The sequence below is a fragment of the Ptychodera flava genome, chromosome 22 (assembly GCF_041260155.1).
Source record: "Ptychodera flava strain L36383 chromosome 22, AS_Pfla_20210202, whole genome shotgun sequence".
Taxonomy (NCBI): Eukaryota; Metazoa; Hemichordata; class Enteropneusta; family Ptychoderidae; genus Ptychodera; species Ptychodera flava.
The window spans coordinates 31,378,822-31,394,838 of record NC_091949.1 but is presented as its reverse complement, the minus strand read 5'-3'; the positions used below and the strand labels follow the sequence as shown (position 1 = coordinate 31,394,838).

Sequence of the window (16,017 nt, the reverse complement as noted above, 5' to 3'; positions counted from 1 at the left end):
ATGACGTTCAATGGCAAGGACATCGTAAGCGATTGTGAAGACCCGGATGGCAACATTGTGGAATGTGTTGCTGTTACATTGATGATCCAAATTGTGCTGGGACTGATACAGCCATACCTTTCAGTAAGTATACAACGCTTATGTTTTCGAAAAGCTGAGAATGCTAAAATAGGTCGTAAATTCAAACCCAATGAAAACTGGTGCATCAAGTCACCAGCTATTTCACATATTTACACGTTGACACTCTCGTTTACACATGTTGGCATGTTTTGTTCTTCGCTTAATAACATATGTTCACTTGAGACATGATAGAAAACATTTGACATCGTTTACCAAGATAACAGATTTTATTGCTTATAATTATCAAAGAGGGCGAAGTGTAGAGAAATACAACATCAACTTAGATGTGAAATCCTCTATACAAAAAGTGCTGGCATGTCTGAAATGATAAGGGCTGGTAGAATTTCTCTGTACAACATGTTAGGACTCTATTCTACAGCCATTTCATGAGTTTCTATGCTCTGTTACATATTGAAGTGACAATTTAGAATCCGGTTGCTAATCTAAGGCAAGAAAAGGGCCATTATTATTACTAAATCACAGAATGCAAAATCGTCACCGAAATGATTCTAGTAACTACTCTACTATAGTTTGAGTAAAAAAGACGAAATTTTTAAGCAGCCAAGTTGAAATTATCGCTTCTGGTCATATTTTGAACTATTCTCCAAGAACTGTTTATCATATTTTTCAAGACAATGTCACCCTGTCGTGTGATGGAGTAAAGCGTCCTGTTATTGCTGTCAATGGAGGAGAACCAGGACCACCAATCAGAGTGAGTATTTCGCAAGCAAGCCAGTTTTTGTGTTACAGAACACTTTTGGGTGTTAATTATATAACCAAGTTTAAATGTTGATTTTCTGTTGTTTTCGGGGTTATGTTTTTTGTATTGTAACGAAACATTGAAGAGATTTGTTATGCTTGCTTCAATTTTAACGCTTTAGTACACAACTGATATTGCTTTACAGGTTAAGTATGGTACAATTGTCAATTTGACATTATATAACCACATGACTGAGGACTTCACAACGATGCATTGGCACGGAATCTATCAGATAAGAACTCCCTGGTCAGATGGTGTACCATATATTACAGAATGTCCAATCCCGCCGGGTGGAGTGTATGTCTATATATTTGCTGCAATTCCAGCTGGTAAGTTGTTTGCCAAAATTGTCCCAAGTAAAGATATTATTTGAATATTTCTCTGTATAAAAGGCGTCATTCGTTTCTTATTATTATTCAATTGATTATAGCCCTTCTTTCGACTTCTTTTCGTTATTGACAGATGAGAGCATTAAAAATCAAATCAGCATTATATCAAATTTTTATCAAGGGGATTAGAACTCGCAATTTCAGTAAAGCATTAAAATATTTAAACAGGTGACATTCGAATTTTCTCTGAAATTCATTGATGAATGACCAAATGATCACAACCTTCTGAGACTCGGAACAAACAAGGTTTACCTTTCAATTATTATCTTGCTACTGTACTGCGTAGCCTTTTCGTGGCAAATCCCGCAAAGAAGTAAAATCTGACATCAAAGTACTCCTCACTGCCTCAGGCCATCAATTCACCCGTTCAACATAAGAATACCGGTCTTGCTAGCACTGACACATAACCAAGTGTTCGAAAAAAAACGTTATGATGAAGATCATGTTATATACCTTATTCCGGAACTGTCATGCTCATCATCGTGATTCATTTCAACAATAACTCTATAAAACTAATTTCAATTCTTTACAATTTGAACAGGAACATTTTGGTATCACTCCCACGCTAGTGACCAAATATCAGGTGGTATGATTGGACCGTTAATTGTGTATGAGGAAGACGAGCCAAACAAAAAATATTATGACTTCAATTTGCATGATATCCGTAATGAGCCACCTCTACCTGAATATGATCAGTTCATCATGCTACTGGCCGATTGGAGACATGAAGAAGCTATATTCAAAGATATATCAAAGTTCCAAGGTCCACGCCCATTGGTTAGCCAAACTCCCTCCACCTCTGGGTTGGTTAATGGCCGTGGGCGATATAACCAAGACGACCCACAAAAGCGTACTCCATATTATGGCTATGCCGTAAAGCAAGGTCATCGATATCGTTTCCGTGTCATCGGAGCTATGAGGGTTAACTCATACCGCATTTCAATTCACGATCACAAGTTGAAGGTAATAACTTCGGATGGTTTTGACCTCAACCCTGAAGTCTTTGATTACATCATCATATCTGCTGGCGAAAGATATGACTTTATACTTCAGACTCAAGATGATCCTGAATATACAACGTATAAGATTCGTGCTGATGTCGTAAGTTTTGATGGTGAGGAAGATGGCCCACTGGATGAAACCAATGCCTCTGTGTTGCGCTATGGTGGCACCAGTGGTGTCTTTCTCAGTGATACCCTTCCACCAGATAGATGGCGTCAATGCAACGAGAGTAACCCTTGCCTTGCACTGAATTGTCCATTCGGCCAATATTCCCCTCCATCTTACACTGTATGCACATCTATTGCCGATATGACCCGCTCTACGAGAGAACTGGCCTTGGACCCGACACTGGACCATGTCACAAAAGAAGCCCAAGTTTTTATGAACTTCGTTATTGCAGGCCGAGGTGGTAATGAACCGGGTAATAGCCCAAAGCCTGCCATAAATGGCAAGTCGTTTGTCTACCCTACAGCACCACCTTTTGATCCTACCTCTGAACACACTACTTGTGAACCAGAATGTGCTGACGCTGATCATCACACTGTTTGCTTATGCACATATAATGTCACTCTTGTAGAGAATAATTACCAGTTTGTCTTCACAAGTGTCGGTTCAGGAGGCTCGAACAATGGCTCACATCACCCAATCCACATCCACGGACACAGTGTCTTCTTAACGAAGATGGGGTTTCCAGAGAAAGATGCAGAGGGTGATTACTTACAGCCAACCAGGATCTTTGCTGCCCATGCCCAGATGATGACACGCAATGTTGCTCTCTGGATGAGTAAGTTGATATCAATTGCAGATTTCTTTCTTTTTTTATATTTCACACACCAAGGCATTTTATACGGTACCTCAGTACCATTACGTTTTATACTTCAATACAACTTTTGCTTTTAACTTGTAAACTATCAACCTGCACTGAGTAACTTTTACAACCTTGTTCAATAGATTCTGCTACAATACTCTTATCATACAAATACTCCACCATATCCAGCATCAGTTACTATGCTATCATTTGCTATCATTTATAAAAATAGTTCCAGATACCACTTATTTCGTCTCTTGGGAAGCCAATTTCCGTCTTTGAGGAGAAATTTAGCTTATGTTTAGACTCTTTGATTTTAACATCGCCTATGAATCCCACCTCCACAACCCTTTGCATACATTGTAAATTGGTTTTGGCTACCTTACAAAAGCCATACAGGCATGTTGATACTGGGAAACTTTTCTAAGCCATTTTTTGTAAATCTATCGGAACAGATTTTTACTGTTTTGGTAAGACACTTACTATATGCATGTTAAGATGTACATATGTCAAGAATTCACAAATATATATGCTATACGTGTTTAATGTAAAATGCCAGTCTATCTTTATGTCTGTATGTCATGTGTACTACCAGATCACAATGTCCAATGCAGCAAATGCGCACATAATTCACGCCCAAAATAATTTTTTCTGCTAAATATTCACTTCTTTTGACAACTCAAATGGCAATTTTAGTATGGCATAAGACCACTAATTAATTCCCCATAGGCCACCACAGTAGCGTTGAGCTCCATTTTCCTATTTTAAAATATTCAGCGGCAAGAATCCTCTTAACAGGTGATGGGTCAATGTCGGCTTGACTACTGATGAATTTTTCGTGAGGGCAAGTCCACGGAAATTTTGAGATAGCGATGAAAAAGCGCCCTCAGTGGTGTTTTTGACGAAATTCAGGCTTATTGTTATGATTTCTATTACCTCTAGAACTCCTCATATTACCACTGAATGCTTCAGTCATTATTCACAACAGTCTGCATTTCAATTCCGGCGAAAAATATCTTTACAAAAATTCTTGACATTAAAGTTCAAACTAAACACGCATCCATGCAGATATCAAAACTTCAAGGTCTGCACTATTTTTTCTCCGAACTAGGAGGTGAATTAGTGGTCTTGTGCCATATAATCATCACCCTATGATGCAGTGAAATTGTGGGATTTGCTTTTAATATATATTAACTTTGTACAGTGTGATAGTGCCCTGTAATATGCCACGTTGGAAAAATGATACCTGGAATGACAATCCTGACTCCATTCCCATGAACCTCTACAATCCGCCTCGAAAAGATACCATTCTTCTCCCTGCTGGAGGATACGCCATTGTACGGCTAGAAGCTGACAATCCTGGTAAGTTATGTAATTGACTTTTGCCGTACAATGCAATGAAATATAAGGTAAAAAAGGTTAACGAAATTGATTATAAGCACTTGAAGCAAAAATGTTGGAGGGCGTATGATGATACTAGTACTCATAAACACTTTTTGAGTAACTTACCAGATGTTCATGATGAACAAGTCGTACCTTGTCTTCGCAAGCCAAGTCTTAATTCACAAAAAAGTCATTTGCTGACCCATTGGAAGATTTGATGAGAATTGGGGAATATTCCGCCGTTGCATGGTTTATCGCAAAGACAACTGTGATATTATATATAGCAATCATTTAGAAATGCTGGGTTCCGTCTTTGTATCCTATCACACATTTAGTGTTTAGAGATTGGTTGTGAATTAAGTGATATGAGCAAACCACAGAAACAAATTAAACTATGTAAAACGCAGTTTGATAAATTACTCCTATAGTCTTCAAACATTGCCTTTGTAATTTTAGGTTGGTGGTTCTTACATTGTCATATTGAACCTCACTTGGATGGAGGTATGGTCCTCTACTTGAACAGCAAGCCTGATGAGCAGCCTGAACCACCAGAGGGATACCAAGGATGCGATCAATACTTCAGGGATGTTAAAGATTTCTACGAAAAAGTCAGCGAACAGGGTGAGACTAACTGTAATCGCTCCCTAAGTTTCTCGAACTTTGTTTCTTGTTCTCTTATGTTTGCTTTTCTGTTTCTTGCTTTTAATTTAATTCATGAATATAAATGTTCTTTGAAACGGCTATTCAAACTAGTAATAAACTTTCAGTCTAAGGGAGAATGATCTACGATGTGGTTTTGAGGGATCAGTGAAAGTTAACTAAAATTTGTTTAGAACTGATCCATACAGTAGAAATACAAATGTTGGTGTTACGAACCATAAATGTCTTTGTAGAACCGGACTTGACAAATGTTGCCGTGGCTGGAATGGCTTCTCTCAGTGTTGGTAGAGATGCCGGATATGGTAATGATGGTGCTACTCAAACCTGTGCCTTTTTGGCCGGTGAAGGCAAGACCTGGTGGAAAGTTGACCTTGGTGACACCTATAAAGTATACAGGGTTATTATAGACAGTCCCGGTAAGCCACATGTGTGTATTCAGTGTGCAGTCCCTCTTAAGATAGTGTGCGCATTTGAATTGAAATTTTTTAACTTCCATTCAAACTTACTTCGAGGAATTTCGACCATTCACTTTCAAAATCAATCAAGATTAAAAATCGGGGGTCTCCGCGACTATTTCGGTACTATTGAAACGGATTATCTTAAATTTACTAATGTTTGAAATTCAAAAAGGCGCTATCTCCATGTTTACTCTAAAGGAAAAGAATATGTTTTTATTTTTACAAAATGTAACAATAAAAGTGTTTTCTATTTAAAGAGTTCCAAAATGATTCTAATTAGTGTTAGATCAGACGAGTCTTGTAATCATTTTAGAGTCCAACTACTCTCACCAAAACGTATTTTACCTTTGATCTCAGCTCCTATTCTTGGTGAACAAGGATAGGATTTCATTGTCGCTTTCAGGTATTGACAAAACTGCTAATTGACTCAAATCACGCACAATTGAAGAAGGTTCTGCAAGCAAATATTGACTCATTTTCTGTCTGTGTAGATGTTGGCTTTGTAAATTCGGTTATAAGAGTCGGTTCAGAAGAGAATATTGAATTTCACCATCAATGCGGCGAGGTCCTCGGAATCAGAAAGCTCGAGAGCGACTCCACAACAGTCGACTGCATAACACCTATTGAGGGTCGTTTTGTCAGCATCCAATCTGACCAACGCAATGCCGTTTCTCTTTGTGAAGTTCTTGTCATGGCAAATGGTGAGAAATGTCTACATTGCCTATTTTTCCTCAAGCATTGCATAAAACTAAGCATACACACTGACATAGCCATCAGCTTTGGCGTCTTATCTCTTCGATTTTTCTTCATTTCTTGTCCGACTTTGACCACATTGAAATCAGAATTAGCTTACAGCCGTGCCATTTTTTGCGTATTCACTTAATTGTCATATTGATGAGATGAAAAATTCACATGCATTGTTTGAATGCATTTTTTCGATGCATTGTTTGAACATGACACTTGTATTAAGGCACCAGGGGTACCTAGGTACTGGTAAATACCAGTAGAGAGACTATTTCCTCACAAATACTACAGACACTTCATTAGTAGGGTGTGTAATGGCTCAATAGGGAATAGTTTAGTCTGTTTGAAGTATGATGATCAGAAGGGATTTCTTTTTTTTACAAAATGCAATCTGAACGCGCGCGAAAACTGAATTGTGTAAGTTGCGTTACATATTATTTCCAACTCCACGTAAATGTTTGTGACTCATTGTTAAAAAAGAACACCGGAGAGATGCTTTAAGAAGCAATCGTTGTTTTACATTAATAATAATATAACTTGATTATAATCCGATGTTTTCAACGTTTGTACCAAAACATTTGGGATCCCTAATTTTATTAATAAAAGTGAGGATGTGACAGTTCAATGGATGTAAAGGAAGAATGTCCATTAATAAAAAATGATTAGGAGCAAACAATTTGCAAACGATCTCCAACCTCTTTTCATTAATCATTACAGTGATCATTATGTATTTCGATGATTTACATATAACTTCAGGTTGTCCCAGTGCGAGTTATGTGTTTCATCCTGCATTCAAAGCAGCTACCAGACATTGAATCATATTCTTTGTGCAACTGCCATTTGAAACGATCTTTTCCTTTCCATTAGAGGCATCTAGAGTTTGTAAGATTATAAAACATTGTGATAACCTGAGAACAACATTGCATTTCTCTATCACAGAAAAACCTGTCGACCAGCCAACCTTTGATTCCGGCTGTGGTACATCATATGACTTGTACGGCGAGAGTGGAACTATCACGTCAATGGGCTATGATGGGACAACTCTGTATGAGAATAATGCAGAGTGCGAGTTCCGGATCACTGCCACCGAGGAAAGGTAAGCACGGAAAAATGATATTTTTTACATTTAACATTTAATACTTATTAAATTTCTAATGGCGCAAATTCTACAATGAAATACTCAAAAGCACTGTACACAACAGTTAAAAGTTATAGCGAATACAATAAAATCAGAGCGACATAAAAATTTTACGAAGTAAAAACATACGGAAATAAGAAGTTATTAAAATTGATAATATTCGTAAAAAAGGCATGTTTTCAGTTTTCGTTTGAATTGCTAAAAATCATGTACAGATTTCAATTCTCCCGGCATAGAATTCCAAAGTGTAGGATCAAAGATAGCAAATGCCCTGTCCATCGTCTTACTGAAATATCGTGATACTATAAGGTTTTGGCTATTGTTTGTTTTTAAATTGTAACTGGTGGAGTGGGTTTTCTCAATAATGTCTGTGATATAAAATGGAGCTTCGCCATGAAGTGCCTTAAAAACCATAATTCAAGCTCGACTCTTACTTTTACAGAGAGCCCATGCAACTCTAACATTGATTGGGACATACTGTCAATTTTTGCCAAACCCTTAACGATACATATTTTGTAGACGAACAATACAATAAAAATATAAAATAAAATAAAATAAAATAGTTTACAGTACGTACTTTTATAATGAAGAGAGGTGCGCCATAAAAAGAGATAGACGTTGAAATAACGGTGATATTATCGTTCAAAACAACAAATAAACCCTAGACATCATGGAATATATGGCTAGTTTTCAATAGGATTCGAACCCACAACATACGGCATCAGTCGCCTAGCTGAGAGGCCACAGACAGAACCGCTCGGCTAAATCTCCACTCCAAAAAGAGTGGTTCAATAGCCGGCTAAGTTGTTACATTTTTTCTGACTGAGACCGCTCAACATGTTGTAGAGTTCGTGAAGCACTCACGCACGCATGCTCACTATCATACATCGCACATACACACTTTATCGAAGCGAAGAAACGAATTTCACCGCTTTAACTGGGCGAACGCCAAGCATTATGACGTCACAGTGCGCCATACAACACTAACCACCTTAAATGTGTTCTTAGTGCCCTTAACATTGGTTATCTAATAGAACTTTTGGCCAGACATCCGGTGAAATAACCTAATTCCTACCAGTCTAAGTAATGCCCTTTAAACAAATAAATCTACACTTTTGTGTTCATATAATCGATCTGTTTTTCCTGTTTCAAAAATGAAATTATAATTTGTCGTTCCCATTGTTTTCTGCAGAAAATAGTTCTGAACTTTGTTGCATTTGACTTGGAAGATGGAAGTGACTTTCTCTCCGTAAATGGTATTGGAGGAGACAGCATTGCTGAATACACCGGTTCCAACATTCCTGAACCACTTGCTACGGGCAGCAATCAGGTTATTGTGATTTTAACACAAATGAAGGTGGCCAGGCCACAGGTTTTCATGTCGACTGGGAGGCGGTATAAAAGAAGAGGTTAACTAGTAAGTTTTCATTTGTAATTTTGACTAGGCGACTGATGCCGTATGTTGTGGGTTCGAATCCGATTGAAAACTATCCGTATTTGACAGAATCAGTTATTCCCTTCTCCACTAGTCTAATCGGAAAGGTTTGTTAAATTGGGTTTTGTTATTGAATATCCACCCCTAGATCACAAATGACTATGCAAAACGGTAGTGTCGACATATAGACACTTGTTGTCCAACACGTCCTATTAAGTCTTGGCACAATAATGATGATCTTGGTATCAACTACGATTTAAAGTAGACATTTTAATAACTGAAAAATTGATGACTGAGAGATTAGAATGCCAATCTTTGCAAAATAACATAATATTTGTTTGAACATTTTCTTAAAGCCTTACACAAAGTTACAGGTTTGCCTTTTGAGAGTTTTCATTGTGTGATCGGTTATTTCTTTCAACCAAATTTTGATGTTAAACTAAGAGGAAAACACTCCACAAATTGTTATCGAAAATTCTCAAATAATACACAGAGTCACAAACAAGTATCAAGTACAAATTGATTAGATCTTTTACTTACGTTTCATGCATCAAGCAATCTTCAGAGTAACTTTTGTTTAGGATTTGACTCTCATTTCTATTGTACAATTACACTGAAGTTCTATAGGCGGTGTTTACATTCGCTAAATAATATTTCCTTTGCTAGCGGCACTTTGAAACATCTTAGAGCGTTTGTTTAACAATGTAAATTTATCAGCACTGATTATGTGTGAATTGTCTGATAGAGACAGATTACACCAAATTCTTATATATATATATATATATATATATATATATATATATATATATATATATATATATATATATATATATATATATTGAGTAACATTAAACATTGAATGTTGTAGTTGAAAATATATAAATATATATACTAGATATATAACTATATATAACTATATATAAAATATATTATAGGGTTATTCACAAAATACGGCCCTGTATGGACGAGGGCTCAGTGAGTGACGTATTGGACAGCCGAAGGCGAGTCCAATACGTCACTCACTGAGCCCTCGTCCATACAGGGCCGTATTTTGTGTATAACCCTATTATTATACACTCCCCTTTAATCGTCCGTATAAACAAGTTCTATGGTAAATTTTGAGGGATGCGGCACGCGCGATATGAGTGGAACGCGCGCGATTACTGCTCCGTTGGCACGAAGCAAATTAATTTCAGTGCAGCACAAGCAAACTTCGCTGAATGTTTTCAATTTAATTAGTTTTTTTAAAACAAAAATCAATTGCATTTAGACTCAGTTTGTGTTTAGCGTGTTTTAAACCTTATACTACGAATACATTTTAGTGGAAGTTGTTATTATGTCTATAACTCACCGTAAAATAGTTTGTTTACATCCGATAATCGCTAGGTCAAAGGTCAAACAGGCGCGTCGCGCGTCTCCCGTATTCGGGACTCCGCGTACTATACAAAATACGGAAAGTTATTGGACGGTCAAACTCCCATAGGTTACGGCAGTAGGTGTATAATATATATATATATATATATATTATATATATATATATATATATATATATATATATATATATATATTATATATATATATATATATATATATATGTGTGTGTGTTGTGTGTGTGTGTGTGTGTGTGTGTGTGTATTGGGTAACATTAAACATTGAATATTGCTGTTGAAACTATTGTTACTCCCGAATAAAACGCTCTAAATATCTTTCAAAACAAATAGTAAGACATATCGGTTTTCCCTTTTGTTCCAGATTATGATTATAACGAAGATGACAAGGACATGGTCAACGACATTATTAACGTTTGTCTGAAACATTTTCTCGATTTTTCGATTTCATTCTATGGATATAATTCAGTTTAAAGTATAAGTATATTGTAGTTATGTTGGTTCACTCTGGAAATATTATGTTGATCTTGTAAGAACACAGCTTTCAAAGAATAACTAAGATGTATTTCAGATAGTAGCCAGAAAGATAATTGATGGTAAGGATTCTTTTATTTAAAATGATAAATACATAACGTTTGCTTTCTTAGAGTGTTACAATTGTATTTTTATCCGTAAAATTTGACAAGTTTTACCGATTTGCATGTTCGGTAGTTTCAGAGTGTGTATAAATCAGGCCAGCATTTTAAGGGCATTAAATATGTGATAATTTTAGAAAATCTCAAAAAAGAATTGCATATTGAAAAGTTAGCGGAAGTGATACCATGGCGTAGGGGAATGAAAGGACCATCATTTTCAAAATCATTTGATATTATGGCTTTAGCGCACAAAATGTGAGAAAATTCCCTTGTGTAGCCGTTTACATAAATTGAATTTAGGAAACATTTATTCATTACTGTTACTGTCTAAAAACTTTTTCATTAACAAATAAATATTATTGAATGGCATGAATCAATAGTTTAGTCATCGTTAATTGTTTTGCATTTGAAATGTCATAAGCCAACAAAGCCTACGTTTTATATAACGTTTTCAGTCTTTCAGTGTCGTGTCTACTAAGTAATTTGCCCCATGCTGTATCATGTCACTAAATGTATTTTGTAGTGACAATGGCCGGTGCCAATCAACAACTGTATAACATCTGCATTTTGTGTACTCAAAATAAGTGACGTTATCACATCTTACACTTCCCCGGTACGGCTCGCTGCATGTATTATGTTTAGTGACACTTTAGGTTGAAATTCATTGCCTTACAAGCGTTAGTGTACCTTCTTGCCCTCAGAGAATGTTTTCCGTAGTTTCGATCTATAAATTTCGATAGCTCTGCGATGAACGAATAGATTGTATGCAGCCGATCATTGGCCATGAGCCAACGTTTCTGCCAGACAAAAATGCTTAACAATGTACTAGTTCTAGGTCGGACATGGAAAAATTCCCATGAATGCTAATGTTACCCTGATCGAGCCTCTATTTATAACTGGAAGAACTTTACAACCAGGTAATTTAAAGGATATCTCGTAACATCATTCAGTGATTATTGTTAACATATTCTTTCAACCTACCATAAATCTTCCGATGTTTTACATAAATAGGAGATTCACCAAAGAATTGTGCTTCAAATGATATTCAAAAACCGAAACCTCATATTGCTTTGTATTAAAACTCAAAAGACCAGATGGCTCTATCGTTCTGTGAATCGATCATCATATAAATCTCGGAATCAGGTGATACTGCCATAAGAAGTAGCGCAGCCGGCTATTACAGTTTTCAAGAGGTCTTTAACCGTCGGGTTGGATACAAAATTCTCTTTTGATATTATTCTCCTGTTTTCAAGAGATCTTAAAAAAAATAAAATGGTTTGCAGTGGCCGATGACTCGCTAAATAATTTAGAGACGCAGAGTTGACCCGTTGCAAAGATGTATAATCCGGTATACATGTAAAAATTTAGTAAAGATTTCTTATTTTGTTGGTCTCGTCTGGTTTTAAATTGATCAAGAAACTATACGATATTACGATTACAATGGTTGAGACTTCTCAGAGACTTCATCTAAGATTTTTCCGCTCGATCATTTCATTTTTTCAAACTCTTTGGCCCGGTGGGTGTCTGGGAATAGTTGTGCTTTGTATATTAAGTTAGTTACCGCCATCAAACAAAAACAAGAAAAATAACGGTGACGCTACTATGAAAACGCGGAAAACGTTTCGAAAGAAAATTCTAGCATATAAATTTCGCCAAATATGTTGGTCAATTTTTAAGTTCACTTGCACGCATGCAAACCATTGTATGTGGGGTCTATGAGGAAGAGCACTTTGCATACCCAAAGAATACTTATAGTAATCAATTCTCCTCTGCTGCGCTTTAATGATTACTTTTGATATAAATGTACCCTTGGAATAATGCTGAATTGTTTTAAAGCTGAACATTGACCAATGTATCTTTATTTTGCCTGTAAATTTGACGGCGAAATGTAACGCTTACGTTGATTTTTAACAAGTCACTTCAGACTGGTGTCTTTCCGTCTCTGTTCAAAAGAGGTAATATTGTTCCGGTCTATAAATCTGGCCTTCGTAATGAGGCCTGTAATTACCGACCAATCTCACTCCTCCCTTTTTTAGTAAATTTTTTGAAAAAGCTGTCTTTCCCCACATTTATAATCACGTGCAGAATGCACTGGCCGACAATCAGCACGGATTTATAAGGGGGCGCTCCACTGTCACCAACCTTGTTTCCTACACAGACCATTTATCCAGAGTTATTAATGATCGTGGCCAAGTTGATTCTATATATCTTGATTTTAGCAAGCTTTTGACTCAATCAATCATAGACTTTTACTGCATAAACTCTCCCACTTTGGCATTCATTGTAACATTTTGAATTGGTTCTACTCATATCTTAGTAATAGAGTGCAGCGTGTGGTCCTTAATGGGCACTTCTCCACATGGAGTAAAGTTACTTCTGGTGTACCTCAAGGGTCTCAGTTAGGTCCGCTTCTATTTGTTCTATTTTAATGATATTAGTTCTTCAGTTTCAAGTTTCTTGTCATTGTATGCAGATGACTCAAAGTTGTATAGGCAAATTTCTAACATCTCGGACTGCAGTTCTCTTCAACAAGACCTTAACCACATTGAGAGATGGTGAACGAAATGGAAACTCAAACTGAATTTTAAAAAAAATGTATGGTTATTTCCTTTACGAACAAGAAAACTCACATTCTGTATGATTATAGTATTAATGGTGACAACTTATGCAGAGTAACATCAGTTAAAGACCTGGGTGTTCTTCTCACCCAAAATCTTAACTACCCTGCACACATTAATACAATTACTGTTAAAGCTTTCAAGCTGCTAGGTTTTATAAAACGTAACTCACGTAAGTTTAGCAATGTCAACACTCTCAAAACCCGTATATAACACTTGTCCGAAGCCAGCTTGAGTATGCCAGTCAAGTATGGTCTCCACACCAGCTGTATCTCATTCACCGTATTGAAAGTGTTCAGTGTAAATTTCTCAAATACTTGTGCGGTAAAACTGGCATGACTTCTCATCTGGCTACTACAACCAAGTCTGTACCTTTTTCAAAATCCCATCTCTACAAGAGTGTAGGAGTTTTCTGGATGCAACCTTCTTTTACAAATGTATATTCTCTTTTTATAACAGCTATGAAATTCTAGAGCGTATCTGTCTGCATGTGCCTTCTCGCACTCTGCGCTCTAAACAACATTTTAAACCTAATTCATCAAGAGTCATTGCTAATTCTTCAGCATTTTTACAAAGAACTATGAAAAATTTGAATAGTATTTTAAACAATGAGACTTTTGATATTTTTAATTGTTACTATGGCCAATTTCGCAGATTGTTATTAAATAATGTTTATTCTTTTTAGATCTGTATTTTTTTACCAATGGTTGTTCTTTTTAACTGTGTTGTTACTGTCTTTGTTTCTTTGTTGTGCTCTTTGTTAGTTTCTTTTTCTTTTGCTGGAACTGTAATTGGGCGAAAGCCCGTTGTTCCCAGCTAGTAAGTAAATAAATAAATAAATAAATAAATAAATAAATAAATAAATAAATAAATAAATAAATAAATAAATACAAACCGACTATCGAATTCTAACTTGTGTTCCGGATGATAGTTATATTTAGAAATGATTTTCAGTGATATGAGACAGTAGTAACAAGTATGTGCTGAAAATTCACAAAAGTAAGCATAGCATAGCATAACTGGATTTACGATAATGATAATTGACGACACATTGGATACACTGCCAAATCGTACACAAACCGTCAAAGAGTAGCTTAGTTCGACCACAGCCACTGAATAAATCGTACGACGTCCTTGTGACCATTATCTGAAGTCGTAACAACTCTACGAGAATACTTGGGCCGTTGTTCATTCACGTTCTTCATGTGGTATCTTTCACCAGTACGTATTACTATTTGTTTTGAAGCAGTGTTAATGGGACCAACAGAGCTGAAAGGCTGGTACTTGTATTAATTGATATCTGAAATTTCCGACCCGGCAATTTAAAGGATATTTCGTATGATTCAATGACTACTATTAACATATTCTTTCAACCTACCACCAATCTTCCGTTGTTTTACATAAATAGGAGATTCACCAAAGAATTGTCTTCAAACGATATTCAAACACCGAAACCTTATATTGCTTTGTATTAAAACTCAAAAGACCAGATGGCTCTATCGTTCTGTGAATCGATCATCATACAAATCTCGGAATTAGGTGATACTGCCATCAGAAGTAGCGCAGCCGGCTATTACAGTTTTCAAGAGGTCTTTAACGGTCGGGTTGGATACAAAATTCTCTTTTGATATTATTCTTCTGTTTTCAAGCGATTGTAAAAAGTAAAAAATGGTTTGCAGTTGCAGATGACTCGCCTAAATAATTAAGAGATGCAGAGTTGACCCGTTGCAAAGATGTACAATCCGGTATACATATAAAAGTTTAGACCAGGCTTAACCCTCACCTCCATTTGATGTTGTCAATTTGATGCGCAAAACATTCTGATTTGGAGATGGAAGGCGAATTTTCACATAAGCTGCATTGACATTTATTTCTGCAGCAAGTTTAATACACATCCAGTATAGCCGATATAATATGTGCTTTGTGTAACAGAACTAGGTAACTTTGGTGATACATACACCAAATGGTGTGAAGAGTCGGGCCAATTTTCAGAGATATAGAGCTTAATACTTATGGGAAGCTGCTTCATTTATATAACCCACAAGGACAGAGTTTTCTTCTATGATTGTTTTGCTTGATAAAGCTATCTTTTCATCTTCATCTGCGCAAAGCTCTTAGAAGGTTCAAATAACATTCATCCTACATTAGTTGCATGCGCATTAGTTAAATTTGTTGTTGTTTAAACTTGTGCAGTAGCTAAATACCTGCAAAAAACAACATAAGAAAACTGGCACATCATTTCGCAAACACGCAGACCGATTCGCAGTCTAGGCAAAATATCGATGTTTCTATGCAGTTGGCAGTAAAACCATAAAGCGCATAATAGGGTGATGAAATAACAATAGCAATTGTAAAATAGTATGCAATTAAACCTTTTATTATTCAATTCCTTTCAGATCTCCATACTTGGACAATTAAGTCCGACAATTTTCTTACTCTATTTCATTGTAATGTTTAACAAAATAACATTTTTTCCATG

At 36.2% G+C, this 16,017-nt stretch overlaps 2 protein-coding genes across 2 annotated transcripts; both read left to right on the top strand.

The window, feature by feature from the left end:
* Nucleotides 1-757: 757 nt before the first annotated feature.
* On the top strand, nucleotides 758-2,947 carry LOC139122335 (uncharacterized). The gene is made up of 4 exons (XM_070687730.1): nucleotides 758-832; nucleotides 1,026-1,209; nucleotides 1,811-2,814; nucleotides 2,849-2,947. The coding sequence occupies exons 2-4, from the start codon at nucleotides 1,068-1,070 to the stop codon at nucleotides 2,945-2,947; spliced, it is 1,245 nt and encodes a 414-aa protein (XP_070543831.1). The 5' UTR covers nucleotides 758-832; nucleotides 1,026-1,067.
* Nucleotides 2,948-3,001: 54 nt separating this feature from the next.
* On the top strand, nucleotides 3,002-15,956 carry LOC139122334 (uncharacterized). Its single transcript, XM_070687729.1, has 7 exons — nucleotides 3,002-3,055; nucleotides 4,284-4,441; nucleotides 4,919-5,083; nucleotides 5,356-5,538; nucleotides 6,072-6,281; nucleotides 7,264-7,420; nucleotides 15,935-15,956. The coding sequence occupies exons 2-7, from the start codon at nucleotides 4,303-4,305 to the stop codon at nucleotides 15,954-15,956; spliced, it is 876 nt and encodes a 291-aa protein (XP_070543830.1). The 5' UTR covers nucleotides 3,002-3,055; nucleotides 4,284-4,302.
* The last annotated feature ends 61 nt before the right edge of the window (nucleotides 15,957-16,017 follow it).

Bases quoted from the DNA above. Each gene is read 5' to 3' on its own strand.
- LOC139122335 (XM_070687730.1), top strand. From the start codon at position 1,068: ATGACTGAGGACTTCACAACGATGCATTGGCACGGAATCTATCAGATA. The intron at 1,210-1,810 runs GTAAGTTGTTTG...CAATTTGAACAG, and splicing joins ATTTGCTGCAATTCCAGCTG to GAACATTTTGGTATCACTCC. The intron at 2,815-2,848 runs GTTTGCTTATGC...TCACTCTTGTAG, and splicing joins CTGACGCTGATCATCACACT to AGAATAATTACCAGTTTGTC.
- LOC139122334 (XM_070687729.1), top strand. From the start codon at position 4,303: ATGCCACGTTGGAAAAATGATACCTGGAATGACAATCCTGACTCCATT. The intron at 4,442-4,918 runs GTAAGTTATGTA...TTGTAATTTTAG, and splicing joins GCTAGAAGCTGACAATCCTG to GTTGGTGGTTCTTACATTGT. The intron at 5,539-6,071 runs GTAAGCCACATG...CTGTCTGTGTAG, and splicing joins GGTTATTATAGACAGTCCCG to ATGTTGGCTTTGTAAATTCG.